At 39.3% G+C, this 15,025-nt stretch overlaps 4 protein-coding genes across 5 annotated transcripts; 2 read left to right on the top strand and 2 right to left on the bottom strand.

Moving 5' to 3' along the window:
* Positions 1-4,685: 4,685 nt before the first annotated feature.
* On the top strand, positions 4,686-6,500 carry LOC143463022 (claudin-7-like). Its single transcript, XM_076961381.1, has 5 exons — positions 4,686-4,893; positions 5,082-5,184; positions 5,292-5,398; positions 5,538-5,683; positions 5,936-6,500. The coding sequence occupies exons 1-5, from the start codon at positions 4,762-4,764 to the stop codon at positions 6,111-6,113; spliced, it is 666 nt and encodes a 221-aa protein (XP_076817496.1). The 5' UTR covers positions 4,686-4,761; the 3' UTR covers positions 6,114-6,500.
* On the bottom strand, positions 6,438-10,322 carry LOC143463023 (uncharacterized). 2 transcript variants are annotated; one of them, XM_076961382.1, is made up of 5 exons: positions 8,446-10,322; positions 7,619-7,730; positions 7,458-7,546; positions 7,237-7,394; positions 6,438-7,064 (listed from the first exon to the last, which is right to left on the bottom strand). In XM_076961382.1, exons 1-5 carry the CDS (start codon positions 8,599-8,601, stop codon positions 6,920-6,922), a joined length of 660 nt encoding a protein of 219 aa, XP_076817497.1. In that variant the 5' UTR covers positions 8,602-10,322; the 3' UTR covers positions 6,438-6,919. The 2 variants fall into 2 exon arrangements, with proteins under 2 accessions (XP_076817497.1, XP_076817498.1); XM_076961383.1 differs by having other exon boundaries at positions 7,237-7,391.
* Positions 10,304-12,059, top strand: LOC143463019 (putative MFS-type transporter C09D4.1). The gene has a single exon (XM_076961374.1). The coding sequence runs from the start codon at positions 10,445-10,447 to the stop codon at positions 11,921-11,923; it is 1,479 nt and encodes a 492-aa protein (XP_076817489.1). The 5' UTR covers positions 10,304-10,444; the 3' UTR covers positions 11,924-12,059.
* Positions 12,060-12,768: 709 nt separating this feature from the next.
* Positions 12,769-14,128, bottom strand: LOC143463407 (claudin-4-like). The gene is made up of 5 exons (XM_076961874.1): positions 13,991-14,128; positions 13,596-13,698; positions 13,299-13,420; positions 13,046-13,176; positions 12,769-12,964 (listed from the first exon to the last, which is right to left on the bottom strand). Exons 1-5 carry the CDS (start codon positions 14,126-14,128, stop codon positions 12,769-12,771), a joined length of 690 nt encoding a protein of 229 aa, XP_076817989.1.
* Positions 14,129-15,025: the final 897 nt, after the last annotated feature.

Genomic DNA, 15,025 nt, shown 5'->3' with positions numbered 1-15,025 from the left:
CGCCGTCGCAAAATGCTCGCAGCATGAAGCCGGTTATTGCAACAAAGGAACCCTCGACCCACTTCTGCCGCGAGTGCTTCGTTCCAAAGAGAACCACACAAGCTCCCACGCCAGGGCCTTTTTTTGAGTCAGTGCAGTTGAACCAGTGGACTAGCGATGACGTAAAAGCTGTGACAGAAGACAACACTCCAGTATTTGGAAGAAACGAAGTCTTTGTGAGGATTTGACAGGACGAGTTTTACAGCCTTGAGCAGGCATTTACTGGTCCACGTGTTTTGACGTCGAAGTTCATTTGCCTTTGATGTCGTTTGGTGCTGTGCGGATAGAACTTTACAGCGCTCAATATGTCGGCAGTTATACATTCTTTTGTAGAGTCGGGTCTGTCAATATGTCTCTAGCGTGTATGATGCCGTTTGCACTGCGACGCTTCAGTTAGGACTTGTAGAAAGTCTGACGATCGCTTTAAAAAATATAATTGCATTCTGTGTGCGGTTCGCTGGAATTGTGTGTTAGTCTGATACGGTAAATGCTTTAAAACAATTTGCCTATCGGTCATATCGAGTAATTTTACATTGCACTGCATATGAAAACCATATTTATCCTGAAAATAGGGTTGATTAACATGGAGTAATGTTTTCGTCTTGTCTGAGAATGTAATTCTCGATAAAAAAAAAAACTTTTAAGATGCAATATGTCCGCCGGAGGTCACGCGCTATTTTTCTTCCCAGCATGCGTACCACGTGAAATTGAAGCCGGCGGCGTGAAACCGTGAATCCCAAGCACATTTTTGTTGACCAATCGACTCAAGGAATAATTCTCTATTTGTCGTATTCTCGTGGGAATAAGCTCAATTCGTGAGCGAACATAAATTCCTTGAAACACTTACACTTCGATCATTGGTTGACAATTGACCAAAATTTCGCCACAGGGTTTGAAAGAATTACACAATTGTTTCCAAGTTCGTTTCAAATCGATCAAATTGCTACATACCCTGGCCTTTGATTATTGCGACTGTCGATGTTTGATTTAATTTGGTTGTTTAACTTTTCTAATTAACAACCGCATTTAAAAACCTTAATCTCAATTTCATTATGTTGTATGTGGTGGTTAGATAAATTGTTAATATAAGACATTTGTATCTGAATAACAGAGATGAATTGGCTGAGGATAAACCACCGAGCTTGTATAACCAACAACGTATCGACTGTCTTGGTTAACAGTATATATAGTTTATGGGTGTGACTTTGAGACGTTGTCACACGTTGTTTAAATCTTATCATTAACACTACTTTGCAGTCTTGTTTCTATCAGGCAGTATAAGGCCTACAGCATATAATCATGGTATGTTTGAAAATAATCACCTGTTTCTCAATTTCTAATTGTATAGAACTGGTTCACCGAAAATGAAGTCTTCAAAATAGCTTGTATTTGGCGAGTAGGTATAATTGCAATGAGTATGCGTTTGTAATTTAATATAGTTACATGTAGTTATATGGTTAGCGATACCTTGATGCTACGTAAACACGTGACCAGCTTTTGTCTTCAGGGCAATGACCAAGAATTGCTTTTTCTTTTACATTACATCATAGTTCATCTTCGTTATTGTACAGAAACTTCCTTTTTCTTATTTATTTATGATTCTTCAAGGTGATTTAATGATGAGGTAATAATCATGTGATTGTGACGTAAAGTAAAGTGGCAAGCGTAGGATGATGTCTTAGCATTTCTCTTTTCCATACCGGACTTTCTCCCAATCTTAGAAGATATTACCATATTTGGAAGCGTGATCGCCTGACAACGTTGATCATGAAATATTTAAAGTTTTATGACGTCACCTCATCGATAACTTTCTTGCATCTTAATGGGAGGGAAGCATAAAGTTTTAAATTTTTGTGCGGCGCAATAACAAATTTTCGAGCTCAGAAGTATGGTTTAACTTGTCTTCAATCTGTAAGTTTTTCTTTGTTTTCTTAAACAACTTTCCAGTTATTTCTGACCCAGTTGTGGGCAAAGCTGTAAGAGAAATTTCCTCCTAAACATTGATCTTATGGATCTCATTGGAAGGGGGCAGCGTCGTAAAATCTGCTCTAATTCGACTCACGTCGCGCAGTTGGATCTATAGGACTTGTGAACCAGTTGAGAAACATATGTTGTTAGTTTGTTGGATCTGTATAAAGAATGCTGTTACATGACGTCATTGTGGCAAAATGTGGCTGCATAAGAATATTGAAGTTTGTTTGAAGTCAAAAGTGAGATAAAAATCCGTTTTCTTAGAAGGACATAATTAACTGATGGTCGAACAACGTGAAAACAAAACCGCAATACTAGTGAAGCCCTATCTCCAGTCTACACAGTTACCAAGCCTATCCGCGAGCGGTTTTTGCCCGGGGCGTCAAAAAGCGGGCAAAATCGTTTTAAATTAATGCGCTTTTACGCCATTTCGTTTTGACAGAGCGCCAACCCGCTTCTTAAAATCGTTTGCTTCGTCGAAGGCCAACAATAGCACCCGCTGGTAAGCAACGGACAAAGACAACACGCCGAGCAGTCGAGAGTACATCGTCGGTTTTTGCTTATTTAGTAGTGGCAGGATGTTCTGATCTAAACCATTCAGTTCGTGGACTTGCCATGAACAAGGCTCGACAGCCGTCTTATTAGCGAGGTAATCCATTTTAATGACTCGAGTCCAAAGTTAGAGATAAAACGGAATTAATTTTATTGAGCGGCGAATTAGCATCTGACACAAAGCCTATTCGCGTCCAGGAGCCTAGGATTGTGTAGGACTGGTTTAAAGAAAAACTGATGCTATTTTAACCGTGGTTTTTTGAAGCAATTTGTCTAATGTTGCCTTCCTACCTACTTTCTACGTGGATGACATATGCAAAAGGTGACATAGTTCGAACAGAAAGCTAAGCGTATACAAGAAAGAAGTTTTTTGTGATGTAATTTAACGCGGTTGTCAACAGATTGATGAAGGCTAATAATGGTTATACTGTAGTTCTTGGTAAATGTCTGTGGAGATGCTGATATATCTTAATAATTTATACTGCTCTTTCTCGTTATACATTAGTCTGTAGTGTAGGCTACTCAGCTGGATATTATAATAGTCCATATATGACCAAGATATTTCGTGATCGATTCATTCTTGAAAGAATGCAGCAGAGTAGTTGTTAAAGTTTTAACGTGGCTTGCTCCACTTTACAGACAATTAAAAGTAATTATGTCAATGGCGAAATCTTAACGTTATTAAATGAACGAATGAGGAACCCAGTCTAAATTGTCGGCCTTTAATCGATTACGTCATGAAGCTGTAAACGCCTCCGGGCAACGAGCAACTTATCGTTTGAATTCAATCATTTTTAAATGTCATTAAATGGTGGGAAATCGCGAAGTTAAGTTTCTCGTTATCGTCTTATTTCGATTTTCTTATTTAATCAAGACAATGGCGCTCAATTTTTAGGTCAAGCCTTTTAACAGCACAAGAGGAATTAATTTAAATTGGAGGATCGGATTTTTTTCTTTTCGTTCATTGACTAGTGCGGTTTACTGAATTTGAGTCGCAGTTCGCGTATATTTAGTGCTATTTGATTTCTTGTTGACTGCTTCCTATACAGAAGTATTTTTGAAAGGTTTTGTTTCGATTTCGTATTATTAATTTTAAAAAATATTTTCCGTTCACAATGTTGTTTATAAATTTTCAACGACGGTTTATAGAATATAGCAGCATGCGATCGGTTGCGTCATAAATTATTAAGTTTGCCTCCACGTATAAACAGTGAACTACTTTATAAATGAGTTTGTGGTTCTCAATAAGCTGCTTTTTTGCATAGATACGCCCAGAACGCATCTGTGTTAGTTCTCTAGCCAGTTATTTTCAGAGATTTTCCAGGAAAAAATCGATTTTATTTGCAATGCTGTGTCAGTCAGTCATATTTTAGTATTTTTGCCGACTAAAAATTTTCCAATGATGCTAAAACTTCAAATTGTAACCATTAGATGGCGTTAAATTTACCTCCACAAGTTAATTAAGCTGTTGTTATTTTAAAGTTATGACGTCATGTCAAATTTTGCGCCTTTTCACGAAGTTGTTTTTAAATGTGCGAATTCGAGAGCAATTTGTGGGAGTATGCTTTTATAAGCGACTCTTATTGCCACATCTGCTGTTATTTCTTTTGCTTTCGACGTTAGTGAGCCTTGCTGAGTGAGAGCGCATACATTTAAAAGCAAAAGTCGCTGCTGGAATGTGATGATTAATATAATCTACTGATATGGTTTGAATAAATCTGTTTCGTGGCCAAATTCGTCAACATGTACGCTCGAAAACTGGTTAGTAAACAACGCCCGTTCTCATGATTTGGTGCAATTACAAAAACATGAATCATTACGTGTCACTGCCTGTTGTTTGCAACGTAGTTTGTTGATCCGATTATTAGGCTTAGCCACGCAAAAGGGAATCTTTCAGTTCCAGTCGACTGGTTCAATGTCCGCATTATGATGAGCCGCCGTTTTTTTTCCAGCAGTCCTCCCATCATAAATTGAGGTTTCATAATAAAATTTATTGAGTGACGTGCTACCCTTCAGTTTACTCCCTAGGAACTGCTAGTATCACTATGTTGTTTAGAAACGCGGAATGCTTCGTTTGTCAGCGTCATATTAAAGACGTGTGTGGCCAACTAGTCGTCTCTATAATCCACTTTAATGTTTCAGGTTGTATTTTACCGTTTTTAATCTTGATTGTTCAAATAAGTTTTCTTTTAAAAAAAAATGGGCTCCGGAGGCGAAATTGCGAGTCTTATCGTCATGGTGATAGGCACCGTGCTGACGTTGGTATGCGTGGCGATTCCTTTTTGGAAGAAGAATGATCCTGAAGACACCATCCGGGACAGTATCGTGAGAGTAAGTGGATGTTTTTTCCGGAAGTCAGGACTTCATAGTAAAGTGTTTTGGATTCTAGTTGGAAGAATGTTTACTTATTTGGCATCATTAGTCTTTATGTTGCGATGTAGATTCAATTTTAAAAGTTTATAAACACTGTAATATTTCCAATTTCCGACAATTCCTGATCGAACGCTTTTCAATTATAGCATGAAGGGCTTTGGATTAAATGTCAGACCTTCCAGACTGGAAACTGGGATTGTGACGATTTCAACAGATTCTTTCTCGGTCTGCCAACCCAGCTGCAAGTTGGTACGAATCATGACGCAATTCCTTCCTTTTTACTTTTGTTGTGCGCTTTCGAACTCAATTGCACCTGCTGTGTTTTTTTCTGAATAACCATTTTGGTTTCTTTGCAGCCCGTGGTTTCAGCATCACCTCCATGGTGTTAGCAGTCTTCAGCATTGGTGCCATGTGCGTGGGAATGGACTCTATTCCCTGTGGAACAGACAGCAAAGGAACAAAGGTGCGTCTGGAGTGTCGCTAGGTCTTCATCAATCCTATCGTCACAAAATAAATCCTTTTTGAGCCCAACAGCGTCTATCATTGCCTGTGTTTATCATTTCCTTTCAAATGTGCTCTTACTCCTGATATTTCCCTTACAGAAGCGAATCCGTCTAATTGCCGGAGCCATGGGTTTCCTCAGCGGACTTCTGATCCTCGCCTCTGTATCTTGGTACGGAAACGATGTCCGCATCCAACACGAGATCGCCACCCAGCAGCTGTTCGTAAGCCAAATCACCCAGACTAGGTGAGAAAGAACTGGTGGTTTAAATTGATCAATCTAGTTTGCAGTGACTTCTGAAACACACACATTGTTGTGTTGGTGCTGCGTGTTTTGTGGTTCTTACTTCTTTTAAAGTTGGTTTGAAACAGAGTTGGTTCGAAAATTTCTAGAATGCAATGACCTAAAACTCGTTTTGGTTTGGCTTTTAAACTTGGTATAGAAGCATTTTTGAGAGCGTTCGTTCCAAAAATGATTGGATTCTTTTTTAACGTCTAGATACATTTTCGGGGAAGCGTTATTTCTTGGTTGGGCCGGAGGAGCATGTCTTATTTTAGCCGGGATCCTGGCTCTCTGTACCGGCTGCGGTGGTGGAGATTCCTACGAAGACGCCCATCCTCGTTACGCTTACAGACCACCAACCAAAAATGCAGGAAACAGTCAAGAATACGTTTAAAGGAGGAACCCGACCGTAGATTAGTAAAACTACTGCTCACTTGCAACACCTTGCGCGCAAAAACTATGTTACGCATCACAATCTTTAGCGTTTTTAACGAATGACAGCCGAGTTCAGCAAGCTCGATCATCACACATTGAGAGCGCTAAAATCTTTGCAAAAACAATGTTTTTAGTACGATTACTTGTACAGTTTTTCTTTCCATGACTTGGGGTCTGCTCTATAAAACACAAAATATTTTAATGACCTTTCGTTCGCTGAACACTTAGGTTCTTGTTAGCTTATGAAAATATAACTTTTCCGTCCCAAGAATACGTACTATACTACCAGTCACATTTATATTTGTAAAACTTGTACAAAACTTTGAATAAACTAAACTTTACATCGCGTAGTAGCTGTACCGCACTGTGCATGAAAAACCGTCATTTTACTTGCGTTTAAAAAGAAACTAGGCCTCTATCGGTTTTAATCGCAAAAAAATAAGTTTTAGAAAAAAAAGTTGGCATACTAGGCTCTACATATGTACTCGTATAGCCTGGTATGTGACTGGAGTAACTTCGTGAACTGGTATCGTTTGCTCTATAACAATTGTCGTGTTGTCAGACTGCTGATGATGATGACAAAATGAATCTACTTTCTGCAATGAATGTCTTGCCGTACCCTGCGGACAGTTTTCCGATTCCCCAACCGCTTTGCATAGTCCTGGCTGTTTTCTACCGTCGTCGCATCGTTACTGCCTGTAGTCGTTCATGACCGTTCAGAATATGCAATTTCGTTCATATCAATGCTAATGAAGTCACCGGTATTCAGATGGACACCGGTACGCCTAAATCTTGTTGAAGCATTTTGTACATTGGGTTTTTAGGCAAGTACACATGGAGTAGTGCAAATACCGAGGACATACAGAAGAAGATTCCCCCAACCAAGCCCATGTTAAGGCAACTCCCAGTCCTGAATAACACAAGGGAGAACGTTTTCAAAAAAAGTAGTTTCCGCCTGTGACGCAATAAAGTGTTAAACTAAAGCTAAGGCAGTGATCTAGCAAAGATTTTAACAAACTCAAAGATAAGCTTTAAGTTCTTGTTGAAAAGCAAAACGTTATCTAAGAAGTCAACCGACTAACTTTGCGTTTTGCGGAATAGGATTGAATGTTTCGTCGTGGAAGCTTTCTGTCGACTTACGGTTTGCGTCTTGCACATACTTAACGTAAATTCCCGACGCGACGAACACAAACAGTGCAGCAAATAAGCAGCTAATTGCCGAAGCTAGCATACCTTCCTTCTGAAAGATTTTGATGTTCAGTCATATGCAGCCATAAAGCAGTCGATAAGAAATTCAACTTACCATCTGGTGGCGCAAGTGGCCAGCTCCTTGACCAACAATGGCGGCAACAGCAAAGAGCAATGCAAACGTCAACAAAAGCCGTGTTTTAACTGCAAAGACAGCCTGATTGAATCACCTGCTTTGCTTAATATCTGTACGTGCTTAGTTGTCACTCAACTTACCAATGTGTGCTGTCTCTGGGTTTTGATCAACCATTGAAAATATAAAGGGAAATGGTTGGCAAGTTAGTTCCCTGTTAAAACTTACCGTACAGTTCTTCCATAGTCCATGGTACTGTGAAAGTTGTGGATCAAAATTAAATAAATTTATTGCTTATGATACTAAAACTTTAATTGCATTTAGTCAGCAGCCGTTGTGTATAAGCTAAATAATGATCCAGTTACTTGCTGTAAACAAATAAACCAGTAGTGCACCAACAAAAGTGACATTGGGGGCAAGCACGCATGAGGAAATTAGAAATGCATAAGCCTTAAGAGCAGAGGTGGGAAATTGGTACATCCAAAGTAACGTCTGTAATCGTACCAGTACTTGGAAAAACAATGTACCGGCGGTACCGGTACTATTTCAAAAAAGTAGTTGGGTAGGCCTACTTTGCCGGTATTCGATAGCGAATCCTGTTGCAGTTGCAATTTTTACCAATACTGTATTATAACCCCGATAAAGGTTACTTCAGGTCAAAAAATATGTAAACTTACTCTTTGCGACTTTATTGGACCTTTTTAGATAAAAAAGAATAAAAAACGCTAAACTTGGCATTAAGTGTTAATAAATATGAAGTTTTGAAATTTTGAAAAAATTATTCCAAAACCATTTTAGAATAATCAATCATAAGCAATCATTTTAGAAGTACCGACGGTACCGATACCGACTTATATTTCTCGAAAAAAGTAATTCGATACTTTTTTCTAAAAGTACCGACGGTACAAGTATCGGTACTTTCCGCCTCCACTTAAGACACAACATTTGCGAAATCAGATGAAAATCTTACCGTGTCAACCGCCATCAAATTTCCATTCAAGTGATCGCGCATGACGCCTTCAACCCAGTGTGGCACAGCCATGGCGCACGCCACCAAGACCAAGCCAACCGCAAGAGACAGGTTACCAGCAGCCCATATTACAGCAGATCTATTCATTTTCTCCATTCCTATGCACTCGTTTTTTGCCTAAGTAAGTCTTTATTGCTTAATCGCACTGAAAAACTAGTTAGTGACAAGCGAATGGTATAGCTAGCACATACCTGGTACATAATATCACGTGCAAAACCAGCACAAAACGATAGTCTGTATGACTGCAAAGACCTAACGATGTTCTCGAAGGACATTTAACAAGAGCCTTCTTCGACAACACCAGAACTTTCAAAACAATGACACAAGTTTCAAAGAAGACAGATTTAGGGCTAACACCACTCGCCGTTTGTTACGTCACTGGCAAGCTACTAATTGCATGTTTCCGTTGTCAGCAGCACGCTCACGACTTTCCAGCATGATTTGCTTTCCCTAAGTACGTGCCAGACATGCTACGCTGTTCACTATGCATGATAAGCATTGTTAAAGTTTCCACTGGTTTAAAGTTACAACAGTCAGTTAGTTCGTGGTTGCTAAAAGCATTTTACTCTATCTCGTTCTTTTAGTGACGTATTTCGCTCTCTCTCTACAACACTTTTCAACTTTGGAGACTTAATTGTGCAAATTTACACCCAATAAGCAACGACGCCGAAACTCGTGTATGCCCAAGATTATTATTGTAGGCTCGAATGTTTTCGTTAGATTCTCAAGCAAGTAACAACTTCTTTCTTCAATATAATCAAGTGTCGCGTTTATACACGAATCTCAATCACACCGTCCCAAACTTATCCTCGTTTTAGCAAGTAACCATTGTTACTCTCTACGCTTTTGCGTCTACACTTAGGGTTGCCATACGTCAGGATTTCCCCTGACATGTCAGGCAATTTAGCGTTAAAATCTGCGTCAGCAAGAAATGCTAAAATATGCTTAAAAGTCTGGAATTTTTTTAAATTGTATATTAGTCAAAGTTTTTCTAGGTTGCCGCCTTTTTTCCAACTCTTTCTAACTTTTTTCTGTATTGCAATGCAACATTTCTTTGCTGTTTTTATATTGTTTGGTGTTTACCCTTCACAAAAAGCAATGGCGGCAATGCGCTTTGGTAATATTCTAAAGTTAGTCAATGCAACTGAGGTAAATTTGTCATAGATTGCGCATTATCAAATATGGTGACTCTAGTCTTCACGTCCTGCAAAACTGTTTTAGCGTCAGCTGCATACGTATGGTGACGACAAATTTGTGTGCTGACGTATACGATCTACATTCTACATTATTAGTCAGAACTAAACCACAAAATCACCGGAGGCAAATATAACTATTAGTTGTTGGTGTTTGTTTGGATGATTGGTTAAGTCACACTAGTTCGGATCAATTAACTTCAGAATTGTCAACCATATGATAAACTAAACCTAACTTAAATCAATTACCAAATTTAACTACTAGCAGAATTTATGAATATATATATATATAAACTGTATATAATGTAATTAATATATACATAAAATATAACATTCCAATTGTCCTTCTGTACAAACGCACATTGTACACGTCATTGTACAAACGCATACTTCAAAGCTCTGTGCAGCACATCAAGGCAGAAAGCGTGTTATGCTTGTTTATTATATTCTCTGTTCATCCGAAACAAACTTTCCTTTGAATTGTTTCCTCCAGACTGGCTTCATCGTCAATCGTTGCTTTCAAAAGACATCATCTAAAATCTTTGGATTTCCGCTTATCACTGAAATGGCATCTGCATAAGCTTTAGTATTATAACTCGGTTTAATTCATGACGGAAGCTCAAAAAGAGAACAATTTTGACAGGACTAAGTTATTTAGTTTTAGGTATATTTTCAGTGCTTTTTTCTTTAATTAAAACACGTCTATAGCTATTATAAGTTTGTTAATTGCTAAAGTTTAACTGGACATGACCGCGACTATAACTCAAGCAAGTCAAGAAAGTGAAACCAGGATTGAAACAGCTTTGTCTGCAAAACGATGGTTGATACTTTTTCTTCTGACAACCACGGCTGCTCAGTCGTTTTTCATGGAAATGAGCTTTGGCATTGTAAACGACATTTATGTTTATTATTTCAACATCAGCTACGCAGAAGCAGATTGGGTCGTTACCGGGGCGTATGCAGGCATGCTTTCCACCGCTCCTATCATGGCTTGGTTGACCTACAAGAGATACATAGCCCTTCGTTTGACTGCAATTATACATGCGTTGTCCATTCTCCTGAATACGCTATTCATTGTTATTGCTGTGGCCGCGAGAACAAGTTATGCCTTAGTGATGGTCGGACAATTCTTCAATGGGATTTCTCGTTTGCTTCTTTTTTCGCTCTTTTCAACGCTTGCAGTTCTGTGGTTTCCAGATTCTCAAGTGGGAACAGCGATGGGTTTGTATATAGGAGGGTGTAATGTCGGGGGCATTTTAGGGAGTATTCTTCCTGGGTACCTTTTGGAACCTGTCCCCAAGTTTAACAATGGAACAGGGAATCGGACAGACATAGTTTTAAATCCTGCGGTCTTTGATTGGATGGCTCACAACCGATTGACAATGCTGGCGATGTATTCCAGCATGCTTGCACTTTCCATTATAGTGCTGGTGCTGACCTGGCTACTGGTGACTGACCTTCCACCAAAGCCACCAACCTTAGCTCAAGCAGCTAAGAGGAGACAACTTGTTGAAGTTGAACATTCATTGGACGGATCGTTTCTGAGTGAATGCAAAAAACTTTTCAGTGAACGCGGCTTCGTTGGAATCACAATAATTGCTGGATTTGTTGGTCGGGCGTATGGAGTCGAACTGGCTATGATGTCAGAAATGTTACGAGGAATTTACAGTGATGACAGCTTTGATTTAAACCCTGATCTTCTGGGAGGTTTTCTTACTGGATTGTTTAATGTTGGTTGTATTGCTGGTAATATCATAGGGGCTAAGCTATTGAATAACTGGAAAAATTACAAGATCTTGATAACAGTAGGTTCATTTCTCTCTTGGTTAGCATTTACCTCTCTGCTGCTGAGTTTTGCTTTAAAACAGTACGCAGCCATCAGCATTGCGACAGTTTTATTTAGTATCCCAATGCGAATATCGATACTCGTAAGCTACGAAATAGCAACTCAGGAGACCTACCCAATGGACGAACTTTTTGTTAATCTTTGGTTTACTGGAGGGCAAGCTGTTGTCGGCATTGTTGTCCTTGAACTTTGCCGGGTCTTTTACGACAACATCAGTGCTTTGGCAGTGTTGGCCTTTCAAGCGGTCGTCTTGTTAGTTGCTGTTCTCTTGAGTTTCATGTTACGACTTCAAAACAGGAGGTTGAACGTCGAACGAAAATTCGGTCAGGCTTCTATGAATGGTGAAACTGAAGCGACTGAAACGACGCCACTAAATTAACATTGAGTGTATCTGCACTCACTTGTTACAAGTAACTCTGGTTAGAAGCCTCTACCCAAGAACGCATGCGTTATTTTGTAAAGTTTTACATACCTATGGCAAAAGTTTTTTTCTATACCAATAAATGGATAAAGTTGCAGCATTTTTACAGCAGTGTCTAATTACTGCAAAACAGCAGCGATGTGTAGCCTCGGGTTGAGTTCCAGTAAAAGGCTTGAACTTAAATACAAACCTGTCTAAGACAGTGGTGATATTGAGTTTGTAAGACCTATGCCTCTCTTTATAGCAGCTAAAAAAACTCGAAAAGGAATTCCATCAATAAACTTTGCGATATCCGAAATCTATGTTGCTGCTAATGATCATCTTTGTATTTTCCAGCACTTTAAAACTAACAGCAGTACGCACATTTACCAATTGTCAGTTATCAGCCTGTCAGCTCATATTTTTGCAAAAAGCTTTGGATTGAAGCTTGATAAGTTGGAACAGCTGAGAAGTTTGTAGAGAATAAAACGTTGTCAAGGTGTTTGCTTTCTTTCTTTAATTCCAAAAAAACCTGAGGTAGAATTTTGTACTGAATCTAATTCTGTGAACGTAGGTTACGCGATTGTGGGCCAAGATTGCCGAGTGTGGTCCATTGAGTGGAAATCAGTTCCACGAAAATTTTACTAGCAGCTTTCAACTGCCTGTTTAAATAGATTAAATGGTGTCATGCTTTTTGAGAAAATAATAAAGAAAATACACCGCGATCCAGCAGCAATGTATCAGTTTTTCAAAAAATAAAACAAACGCAGTCATAGGATAAACTCCATTAATGCTCTTCATTGTCTGCAAAACCTTTCACGATTTTACATTGTTGTTACATTTGACGTCACAAGTGGTCTGTGCAGCATAGCTCCTAAGTTATCTCTTTCTTTTCTAAGTCGCCACAGGTGAATCACAATACAAACGGCGGCGATCAGGCTCAGTATACCCCCGCAGATGAGTAGTCCTCCTCCGATCCAACCGTAATAAAGAGACCGCCCAGGCTCATAAACTGGGCCTCTGTAAAGAATAACAAGAAAGGACATCGCTTATTGCAACGAGGTTACAAAACACTTGGGTGCCCAAAAATGTTTTTGTTACCTTTCCCAAGAAAAATTTGACAGTTGTTCCTGGTTTCTTTGCTGCATATCATAAAAGAATATGGTAACAGCAAACAAAACGCACACACCAGATCCAAGGGCTACTTGGGTGTTGGCAATAAAACCAGTCAGCTGCACAAAAAGAAAAACGTAAACCGGAATAAAAACCAAATACCCAAATAAAAGGATATAGGACCCTCGGGCTTTGTCATTGAAACGCTGTTCTCGGCATAGACATCTTACATGGCACTTACCATTAATATTTTTAGGCGAAGTCGTTTCATTTTAAAATTGATCAAACCTAATATCAATGTCGCGACAGTTGATGCTACGGCAATCACGGCGCATATCACCGAAGCCATAGTGAACTTCCGAGCTGCAAAATTTGACGTTGCAAACTAACTTTTTAATCATGCACAATTGTACGTGTTTACTGTGGCAATTTGCTTTCAATAAGACTTTTCGCAAACACTGAAAAACGTGAAACCTTGTTTTCTAAACGTACGATTTCAAGTTCGAACGGATGTTTTAAAACTTTTTAGAAATCTCACCTAATAAAATTGTTTCAGGAATGCCGAGGTAAAATCTTGCAAAATCGTCGCAGTCTCGGTTTGCTGTTTGAAACATCTGGCATTTTCTCCACAGCCCAGCCCACTGTAATACAATTCAGCACTGATTACCTTCTCAAGGAAGTATATTTAATATTTATATCAATAACGTTATTAAAATATTCATATGACCTTATTATATGCCAGCATTTCCCAACCTTTCCTACTTGCGGCTTCTTTCTAATTTCTTTCTCGTGGACCCCCAACTTCAAAACTTGTTACTTCATGGGTTGCTTATAAGGAATTAATGTAAAACTGCCCCTACCCTAACCCTGAGCCACCTTCGTAAAGCCCCAGGTTGGGAATCACTCTTAAAAGCAGATAATTCTTGCACCTACCCTGGTGATGCTGTCTTTTTCGCTTGTGCTGGTTTCCCAGTAAGGCAGGTACGTGCAGAGGCAGACAAGGACCAAACCAGACACAGCCAATACAAAGCAGGCTGCTGTGAGACCGAGAGATACTTTCATGAAAACCATTTTGTTATTTCTATGGTTACTAGGTTGCTGAAATATAACTACATAATAATGAGCGAGAAGAAGTTGATAATTGTTACATGTATGAATATAATAATGCATTTGTAAGGACTGCAAAAAGTATGTGTGGTTGAAGAAGCGGGATCGTAACCAAAAGAGCGGGTACTGCAGCTATTGCTATTATGCTATATGCTATTGCTTAGCGATTGACACACTGCTGTTGGTGACGTAACACCAGGCAGCTGTTCAATAGCAACTTAGCTTTTAAACAAGGTGAGCGGTTGATGGAGATTTTTCCAAGAAAAGTGTGCACTGGTTATTAGGAAAGAATATATGCAAAGATTGGTCGTGTGGGCTTAAGTTTCTTAAGCTTAACTCACGGATAACTTAAGTTATCTTCACGCAGACCTTGAACACGTTTTATATAAACAAAAGAGTAAGCTGTCCAGTTTTCGGCAGCAACCAACAGTTGAGTTTTGTTCGGGCAATCAGAGTGTGCTGTTCGTCATGTCACTAACAGCAGTCTGTCAATCACAAAGTGGCAACCAACAGCAGGATGCTACTCTTGCAATCACAGTCTGCTGTTGTTTGTGTCATGAACAGCATCCCAGCGTTGCATATCACCAACAGCAGCAGCCTGTCAACTACTGTTCAGTAAAGAATAACGGAATGCTATTTGAAAACAGCAGGCTGCGGTACAAATTTAAAACCCATTCTTCTGATGATCTAAAGATGATCATCGTGGATCTGCGGGTTACTGTATACTGTAATAACCAATATGTCTTCCATCCGAAACGCGTTAGCTGGTCACCACTGTCACCAGTACATATACTGTAACTCACACTCCGTCATCAACCTGTTTCATTATGTGGTCATAACGGCCGCCTCTTTCATGATTAG

The sequence above is a fragment of the Clavelina lepadiformis genome, chromosome 6 (assembly GCF_947623445.1).
Source record: "Clavelina lepadiformis chromosome 6, kaClaLepa1.1, whole genome shotgun sequence".
In the NCBI taxonomy this organism is placed as follows: Eukaryota; Metazoa; Chordata; class Ascidiacea; order Aplousobranchia; family Clavelinidae; genus Clavelina; species Clavelina lepadiformis.
Note: the sequence above shows the minus strand (reverse complement) of the source record. Positions and strands in the feature narration are given on the sequence as shown.